The 10,296-nt window shown below is 36.6% G+C and overlaps 1 protein-coding gene across 1 annotated transcript; it reads left to right on the top strand.

Moving 5' to 3' along the window:
* Positions 1-1,840: 1,840 nt before the first annotated feature.
* LOC145062452 (protein LIFEGUARD 4-like) lies at positions 1,841-3,424 on the top strand. Its single transcript, XM_079010056.1, has 4 exons — positions 1,841-2,286; positions 2,407-2,520; positions 2,633-2,790; positions 2,920-3,424. The coding sequence occupies exons 1-4, from the start codon at positions 2,058-2,060 to the stop codon at positions 3,124-3,126; spliced, it is 708 nt and encodes a 235-aa protein (XP_078866182.1). The 5' UTR covers positions 1,841-2,057; the 3' UTR covers positions 3,127-3,424.
* Positions 3,425-10,296: the final 6,872 nt, after the last annotated feature.

Below are 10,296 nucleotides of genomic sequence, written 5' to 3'. Positions count from 1 at the left end.
ACGAAAGTACAAACTAACAAAATATAGAACGGCTAGAGTTTCATATTATTATCAAATAAGAAGTACAAATACAATGAAAGGGAAATATATAATATATAGAGAAGCTACTTAGGGTTTCCTAGCTAAAAGGCTCAATCATAAAATCCAATACAAGATAAAGCCCAAAATCTTATTAGGCTAACAAAAACTTGGACATTATTTATATGTGGTCGCACACCTAACACTAGGGGTGAACAAACAGGTTTTTTTTTCAAGCTGAACCGGTTCAGTAAACCGGTTCGGTTCACTCTCTAGCCAAGCAAAACCGGTTCAGCCTCAAACCGGTTCGGTTCAATCGGTTCACTCAAAAAATTAGTCGAAACTATCTAAACCGGTTACACCGGTTCTAAGCCGGTTCAATCGGTTCTAAACCGGTGGTTCGGTTCTCAAACCGGTTCGGTTCACTGTAGACCGGTTCAGCGTAAACCGGTTTACCGGTTCTTTGACCTGTTTGGATCTTGAACCGGTTTTTTTGTGCATGCCTACCTAACACCCCCTTAGGTTTGGGCCTCACGATGTTTTGTACGCGTTGAATGAAATCATAAAGGTGGAGTTAGGTAGGAGTTGTGTGAATACAAAAAAAAGCTAAGGCATATGGGTGTTAGAATTGATGCTTTGAGACTCTTAGATCATTTTACCCATCACTAGACAGTATAAATAAGTGCTTTTTTATTTAACCACACTTAAAAATAATGCTCTTTACTCTCTTATGTTTTAAAAGAATGACATTGACCTCGAAGATATTGTTGTGACGGTTTTGCTAATCCAATGAGTGTCCCAAACTTTGTAAACTTTTAACTTGTCTCAGACGTCTTTTCGTACGCAGAGAGGTGCATTGGAAAAACTTTGGTCAGCTATATTGGTTTCATGACAATTTGGTCTTATTATGTCATGCCGCTAAGACATCCCCAACAGGATAATGACGTCATTATCGTCAACAATTAAATTAGATCTCCTTTAAGAGTAGTATGTATTTGTGTTAGTTTTTCCTTTTATTTTTGTACTTGTACTGTACATTGTTTTCTTTCAATACGAATAAATGCGAAACAACTTGTAAATGTTATCGTGATGCCTTTAAATAGCTGGAATGTCACTTAAACATACGAAACGGATAAAACGAGAGCCCAAATAGCTTGCGTCTTTTAGGGGTGGCAATGCAAAGCCCACGAGCTTTGAAGGAACTGTTTTTAAGTTAAAAAACCGGGCCAAGCTTTAGATGGGCTGTATTGACTGGGCATCTCTAAATTATTGGTTTCAATCTATTATATGAACATTTAAATATTCCTTAATCATGAGTAATGATTGAGAAAAGTGGCAACAGAAATGATTATTAAGTATCTAATCATATCTCGCATAGACAACTATGATTCACAATAAGATACTTAGCTTGGGGTGAGTTGGCCGTGTACCCTCGTTTACCATCACCATAATGTAAATATTGAAATCAAATTTAACATAACATGTTACACTTATAATCATAGCTGTTCAAAAAAAAAAAAAATTGTTGCAATTATAAACCCATAATTTGATGTTTCTTTTTCACTTATATATGGAGACTATCTCGAACACCACTCCTACATATTTTCTTCCTTCCAGTGTTGCCAAATGCAATGATTGCTTCAAGGTCGAAAATTTTGTCTCCAATCATTGAACCATATATGGAAATATTTCAACGGACATTACCTGATAAGTCTTTAATGGTTAAGAATGATTTCAGGATGATAAGTTAACTGCTCTAACAGTAAATCCTATATTAAGGCCCTTACAAATCAAAGAACACCCTTTTAATCTTGAAAAACAAGAACATAAAAACCCATTTTGTCTGTTTTACTTGATAGAGAAAATATATTTATCTCTGGCTCCTGTGGTTGATCTTGTGATCAAAACGTTGAAATATATTCATCAATCACAGTGGTTATTCGATAAATTATATTTTCATTTCTATTAACCGGAAGCTTTATCATCATATATGTAAATACAGACATATTATAGATTGAAACACAAACTATAATATAATCATGGGGAAGGATCATGATCTTGAAGCAGGGAAGCATTATCCATCACAAATGGAAGATCCTCAGCTACGTTGGGGTTTCATTCGGAAAGTTTATTCAATCTTGACATTACAATTGCTTTTAACAGTTCTCATTGCTAGTATAGTTGTTCTAACCCCGCGAATCAACCAGTTTTTCCGTACCCAAACGGGTCTAATTGTATACCTCATCATTGCCATTATTACGATGATAGGTAAGCAACCCGCAAATCTCATCTCTTTCTTTGTTTTTGATGAAGAAGTCATACTGCATGTACATAATAGCCCTATGCGTCGACTCTTCTGTTTATTTTTTCTTTTTCTTTAATTCACAGTTCTCTTAGTGATGCAACTTCTTATGAATCGTCACCCTCACAATATCATCATGTTGGGCTTGTTTACTGTGATGTTTTCTGTTATGGTTGGGGTTTCTTGTGTGTTTTCGAAAGGTAATGAAGATATTTCAATGTCTTTTCGGTTTGATTCAGTTTTGATCTTCATTGAATAGAGCTTTAAGTGAAAACTTAGTTAATTACTTAAGTTTTATTATATTTTTTACAGGGAAAATCATAATGGAGGCCAGTCTTCTAACCTCTGTGATGGTCGTCAGCCTCACCCTCTTCACTTTCTGGGCAGCTAAACGAGGATACGATTTCAACTTCCTGTGGCCATTTTTGTTCTGCACACTTATTTTGGTTTTAATTTTCAGCATAATTCAGGTATATGATATACTACAGTTTTGATGAACACTAAAAAAGAGCGTATCCTAGTTTCCTTCTTTCTTTGTCTTTTTTACAGAAAAACTTTTCAAACATAACGATCTGGTTATTTGTTATCTTTTCAAACAGATCTTTTTCCCGATGGGAAGCTTGGTGAGGATGATAATCTCTTTTGTGGTGGCACTTCTATACTGTGGATTCATCATATACGATACAGATAATCTGATTAAACGCTGCAGCTACGATGAATATATCCTTGCTGCAACCATGCTTTATATCGACATGGTACAACTGTTTCTGACAATGCTTAGTATTTTGGGAATCATCGATGATTAGGGAGGCTGCAGGGTTTGACCCTTGACACATAAGTTGAATATAAACTAGGGTTAAGGGTACTACGGATTTTAAGAACATTGTGAAGAGAGATTTATCGCATTCAACAATTTGATACGTACTCCATTCGTTGCAAAGGGTCCATAATCAGTTAAAGAACATCCCAATATGTACATATACATACATAAATATCTCTTATAGTTTTTTTTACATTGTTGTGGCTTGTGGGGTATATACGTATGATATATGAGATTTAACTCTATACAAGGTGCACCATTAATTTTATCTAAAAGCAAGATACATGCTGACAAAGAAACTACTAAACCTATTTCTGAGTTCTTGGTTGCCCATTTTAGGACAATCTAGAATAATCACTGATCAGAAGTGATCTACATTGTTAAGGGGGAACCGAATACATGAGAACCGAAATGCACAAAACTATAGGACCGGTTAAGGGGCCACAAGTTCCGGTTGCAGAACAAGGTTTTAGCCCATGGAATTTTTTTTCCATAACCGGTTTTCGATTCCAAACCCGCGAGCCGTAAACCCTAAAACCGAAGAAGTGAATATCTTGGAACCAGGAACCGTCGAGATAATATGTAATTCCGTTCCAGTCCGGGGCCGATTCAGATTTTTTTTTCCAGTTCGGCTCGGTTCCTCCGGATCAAATGTTCATCCCTATATAGATAACTCTTCTTTTGCTTATGATATATGAGATTTAACTCTAGACATATCACACTATATACTAATTATATCTAAAAGCAACCTACACGCATGTAGACAAACAAACTACTAAACCTATTTATGAGTCCTTGCTTGCCTAAGTTTAGGACAATCTAGAATATACCAATGATCAGAAGCGATCTACACCGGTCTCTCACCTATGTAAAAACTACTTTTATCACATCTTAAATGCTTAACCCTAGTGGGAAATCCTTTATCGACGACCCTCCCTAACAAAGAATCCATATCCTTTATCCTCTTATATCTCTATATACGCTGACGCCTCCATTCTCTCTACAAGACTTATTTTTTAGAGTTATTGGACTTCACTTGTATCTTACATGGTATTAGAGACATCTACACCCTTATGGCTTAATACATCCCGTATGACCTCAACGAGCCTCCGCCTTTAGGGGAGCGTTAGTGTATCAAAGTCTGCTAGGATTGGGTCTTGTATGTGAAGCAAGGCAAGCCCTAATATGAGAGTTGTGCCTTATAGTAACACAAACAATGGGTTTATGAATGTCGTATTATCAAGAGAGATGAGAAGATCGGGAAAAACATCGGTGCACTTAAGTATTATCGCCATTACCCACCATAATAGGAAATTCATGTATTTTGGTCAGGGAAATTGTGAAGAAGGATACAAGGCGCGTCTAAATTATATTATGTGTTCTTCGACAATAAATCAAAACTGAGAGGGGTTGATTTTGGAGGTATCCCGTGACACGTAATGCTTGAGGTGAGGCCAATCCAAAAAACATGGCAATGAAAAATGAAAAGAACATGTGATCGGGTTGGGGCACATCGGTGTCCCTGAGGTCGCATCCAATCTGTCGATTTCATGGTTGTCATAGTCAACAATGAGGAAAAGTTAGAGAGGGTTGCATTTATTGATGGGTGAGTAAGGTTATGGGCATTTGAAACACATGCCCTTTGCTTATCATTTTGTGGGGCATCTAGAGAGAGAAGAGTCGGGTTGTTTTCAGGATTGGTGGTGTCGCCAATAATCTTGATATTGGTGGTTGTAGGATGGAAATCGTGGGTGTTGGTGATAAGTCGGCCGTGGTTTGGGATATAGGCAGAGAAGCGAGGCTATTATATGAACATGTATACGTGTATTGTGGTTTGGATATGGTAAGTTTATCCTCAACTAGTTTCACGAGTCGTATGCTTGGTTAAGGGAGGTTGGATGTCGGAGAGATAACTTGTTTTGGATATCATGACGAAGACCTGATAGAAAACAGTTAAGGAGGGTTACGTTGTCGACGCCGACCATATAATTGCCTAACTTAAGGATGTCAAATTGATAAGTAGAAACTGTTCATGTTTGGTGCAATTTGAAGTGATCATCCTGGTGGTTCTCGTTAGTGGAAGGTCCGAAGCGGAGCTCAAGATCCTTGGAAAACTCATTCCAACTGTCGAGTAAGTCCTTGGTGGCCTGATATTTATACCAAAATAGTGTATCTTCTGTGAAATAGAAAACCAATATTATGAGGTGTTGATCAGGTGGATTAGCATAGTATTAAAAGTAACTATTGTCCTAGAATAGCCAATTTGGTGTGTTACTACCATCAAAATTGGGAAGTGAGCTTTTTGGTGGGCGGGGTTGGTTTTCGGTGGTAAGAGTTTTACATTCTTATTTGATAATGGTTGATGAAGAAGATGGTTTATATGTGATTTTGATGAGGGTGGATAAGAGGGAGTTGGTTTGCACATGTTGTATTGTCAATTGTTCTATAATAATGTCAAATTATGATTGGTTGGTGGAGGTGATAAGGTGGAATATTTTCTCGACCATGGTTGCCATGGAAGCTTTGAGGCAGTGACGGAGCTAGATGGGACATTGGGGTACAACAGTACCCCCAAAAATTATTTTATATATATAAAAAAATATTATTTATAAACATTTTTCATGTTAGTGTACCCCCAACTAAAGAGATTATAACATCTTTTTTAATGCCTGATATTGGATAACTACATGTAATATATATTGACAATGTTTGTACCCCCATATCAAAAATCCTGGTTCCGCCACTGCTTTGAGGGATGGTAGGACAACAGGTGGGTTGTCGATAGTGAAAAAGGAAGGGGACGAGTCAGGTTTAGGAGCTATGTTTCAAGATGAAAACGATGAAAGCACCAAAATGATAGGACTCGTTAGTCGGTTAAACTCAAAGAAGCAAAAGACATGGGAAAGAGACAGTTTGGTGCAATTTTCTGAATATCTGATTTGGCCACTTGAAGTACAATTTATATAACAAAAATAAACTAACTTCTAGAATTAAGGAACATATGGGCTTGTAATTAAGCTAAGTGGTGAGAGTGACTTTGACTCAATCCATCAACTGAGTCTTCCTCCTTTTGGGTCGTTCAACTAGGCTACCAACATATGGGCTTGTGGCTATGGGTCCTAGATCTATATCACCGAAACACCCATTTAATGGGAGAACACAAAATGGTGTTTTAAATTCATACTGTGGATAATTTATATCATAATTTACGGATAATGGTCCCAAATGGTAAAGTCTTAACATTTGACAAATGTTTATTTTTCAAGTCTTACCCAGGGAAAATTTACAATGTAGTCTAAATATCCAAGTTAGATCAAAGACAAAGTTTAAATAAAACAACCTTACATACAATTACTGATCGGTTTTCTAGGTTATAAAAAATTACATGTGGCAGAAAAATAACTTAAACCTTTAAGTTCACATGTATCCTAGAAAGGATCTATGTTTTCTATATCAAATTAGGGTTACATACCTTTTTATTATTATAAATAATCAATGTAGAATCCTTCTTCAAGACCTTAGAGGAGCTAGCACAAAAGGTATGGTACCTCTAATGGCTTGTAACAAAACCCTAGTAGCAAGAAGACTAGAAGAGATAATAGGCTAGAGCAAAATTTTGGCGCTTGAGATTCTATGGAAGTGGACAAAAATGGGATCCATATGGTTCCTATTTATAGTTGATGAGGAACCCTTGAAACCCTAATTTGAACAATATAATAATATATTTCAAATTGGTAATTATCGAGGCCCGTAATTATCTAATAGGCTTATCCTAAAACCCTAAAAGATATAGCCATATTTTGGCCACATCTAGAAGGTTTTAGAAACCCTGTTTTGTTCAACTTTTGAACAGTGATAGCTTAGTCCCTGTACTTTCACTTAATTCTAATTAACACAAAATTAATTCCAACTAATTTATGGTTAATTATTATTATTTCAAATTAGTATATTTATCATGTAATATATTAACATATCATTTGTTACAATTTATTAATCATATATTAAATTAACAAATAAGCCTTTTCCTCCAAAAGTAACTCTTTCCAAATACTAGTTTTGAGGGGAAACCAAAAAGGACTTTGCTTCTATTTCAAGAATATACCAATTTAGTTATTAGCTTAGATACCTTAATCCAACAGTCTTCCACTTGGATAAGTCTGTAACTACAATCGCAAGTATAAACCTTGAAATAAACAACAAATAGTGCTTTCCAAAGCCACTGGTAAACTCTGAGTCAAATCAACTATTGGCCCTAAGATAAGTGATGAACTATTCCTTCATTCTTCAAGATATCGTATGGACACAAGACGTGGATCAGAATCAATATCATTGTCCAAAATTTTGTTTCCCATCTGCAAAGACTTAATTAGACTTCAAATTCAACACATCAATTAGCCATGGTTGGGCCCAACACTATATAGTCAACGTCACATCATTGTGGGGCCCAATGCCATTGCTTTTCCCGATTAGGTCAAAAGGAACGAATTGATTTGACTATGTAGTCATACAATTTACATATCAAATCACACATGGACTAACCCTTTATAACATTCAGTTACGAAATGCCTTTGAGTCAATCAATGCATAATTGATCTGTAAACTGTGAACTACATATCTCTGCTTTAAGAATCGTAGATGTTATCGTCTTAGAATTACTCGTGACAAGACTCATGACGTAATCTATAAGGATGGGTTTATCCAATACTTAAAATCCCTATTTTTAAAAGTACTCATGAATATTGTAGCAATTCAAACTGCAATGTCTTAACTTCAATCGACAATCTACAACCAATTTGTGATAATATTAATTTACTATTTACTTCCAAAAGTATGAACGACTGTGGAAATTTGAATAATTCAATTACTCAGGAGGTGTAAATAGGTAAAAAGAAACACAAGAATAAATAATTGAATAAGGCAGTACGATACTCATAAATCATTCTCTATTATTCATTCACCAAATTAATTACATTTATTTTGTTACAAGTTCCAAAAATATCACCTAACTACTAAAACTAATATCATATCTTAGGACTATGCTCCTAGCATGTTGGTAGTCTTTGACTCTGCTCACAACCTTTGTGAAAGGATCTGCAACACTATCTTCTAATGACACACTCATCACCAGAAGATGTCCTTGTTCTACCCGATGTTGAATGTAATGGTACTTTCTGTCGATATGCTTGGATCTACCATGATCCTTTGGTCCGTTCTTCAAAGCAACCACGCCTTCATTATCACAGAACAGTTCCATGGGTTCATGAATAGTTCGAACGACTTTGAGATCTCCGATAACGTTCTTTAGCCAAGCTGCTCCATTCGACGTTTCACTCGCTGCAATGTACGCAGACTCACACGTGGAATCAACCACTATGTCTTGTTTGGAGCTTTTCCATCATACCACTCCTCAATTTAGTAAGAATACCTAGCCAGACTGTAAAAAAAAACATTGTCTCGATATGTTTGAAAACTGGCGTCACTGTAATCACTTACGCTTAGTGTATCACTGCCGCCAAGAACTATAAACATGTCTTTCGTTCTTCGCAGATACATAATAATATAATCTTCGCCGCAATCCAATGGGCTCTACCAGGATTTCCTTGAAATCGACTAACCATGTTCAAAGCATAGGAAACACTAGGGTGAGGATTGGTTATTACATACATGATCGATCCTACAACCGAAGCATATAGGACTCGACTCATGCCAACTATCTCTTCATCAGTACTTGCACTTTGAGTCTTACTCAACTTGATAGTACTATGAATGGGCAATCCCCCTTTCTTTGAATTCTCCATACTGAAACACTTTAGTATTTGATCCAAATATATACTCTGGCTAAGACTAACAACACGATTCTTTCTATCCCGATGAATCCTTATTCGTAGAATAAAGGACGCTTCTCCCAAATCCTTCATAGCAAAACACTTCCCAAGCCAAGAATTAACTTCTTGCAAGGTTGGAATGTCATTTCCTATAAGGATTATGTCGTCAACATACAAGACTAGGAAAGTCACTATACTCCCACTAACTTTGACATATGCACATGACTCATCTTCACTTTTGGAGAACATACACTCGTTGATTTTCTCATGGAAGCAAAGATTCCAACTGCAAGATCCCTGTTTTAATCCATAAATGGATTTCTCAGGATTACACACCCTATCAAGAAACTTGGCATGTATAAAACCTTCTTGCTGACTCATGTAGACATCCTTAGATAACTTCCCATTAAGGAATGCAGTTTTAACATCCATCTTCCAAATTTCATAATCATGAAATGTAGCTATAGCAAGCATAATCCTGATATACATTATCTTAGCTACTGGTGAAAATGTCTCATCATATTCAATCCCTTGGATTTGAGTAAATCCCTTTGCAAGCAGCCAAGCTTTATATGTGTGTACTTTCCTATCCATTTGGGTTTGAGATTCAATCCATTTCCACCCGACTGTCTTTCGACTAGGCACATGATCAACGAAGTTCTATACTTGTTTATCATACATGGACTGAATCTCACTGTCCATTGCATCCTTCCATTTATCCGCATTAAGGTCTGTCACTGCTTCCTTGTAGTTAGCAGGTTCATCCAAATTTACCAGTGTACGATCACTGAAAAATGTGTCACCATTTGGAATAATATGGAAACCATAGAACTCAGGTGGCATGCTAACCCTACCGGAACGATGAAGGGGTAATGAGTTGTCAAATGACTCAACAACAACCTCATCTTAACGTCGAGTGCTAGTGTTCTCTGAGGTTCCATTATTGGATGACTCTTGAATTTCTTCAAGATCAATACCCTCCCACTTTCCTCTTTGAATATGAGCTCTCTCTCGCAAAAGTCATCTTTATGCTTCCATGGCTACATTCTCACTAGGTATATAGAACAATTATCCAGAGGACTTCAATGGGTTAGCAATGGAATAACACTTCTCGGCTCTAGATTCAATTTTTTCATGTGTCTCTCATCTTATGAGTGCTTCACAACCCCAAACCTTGATGTTTGTGAGCGAGGATGCTTTCCCTATCCACATCTCATGATGTGTTATGGGCGGCTGTCTCTAAGGCATACCCCAAAAAATGAATAGGAAGAGAAGTTCGACTCATCATGGAACGAACCATATATACTAAGGTTTGATTACGCCTCTCAGCC

The sequence above is a fragment of the Lactuca serriola genome, chromosome 7, assembly GCF_051521515.1.
Source record: "Lactuca serriola cultivar US96UC23 chromosome 7, Lser_US96UC23_V15, whole genome shotgun sequence".
NCBI lineage: Eukaryota > Viridiplantae > Streptophyta > Magnoliopsida > Asterales > Asteraceae > Lactuca > Lactuca serriola.
This window is presented reverse-complemented; position numbering and strand designations above follow the sequence as displayed.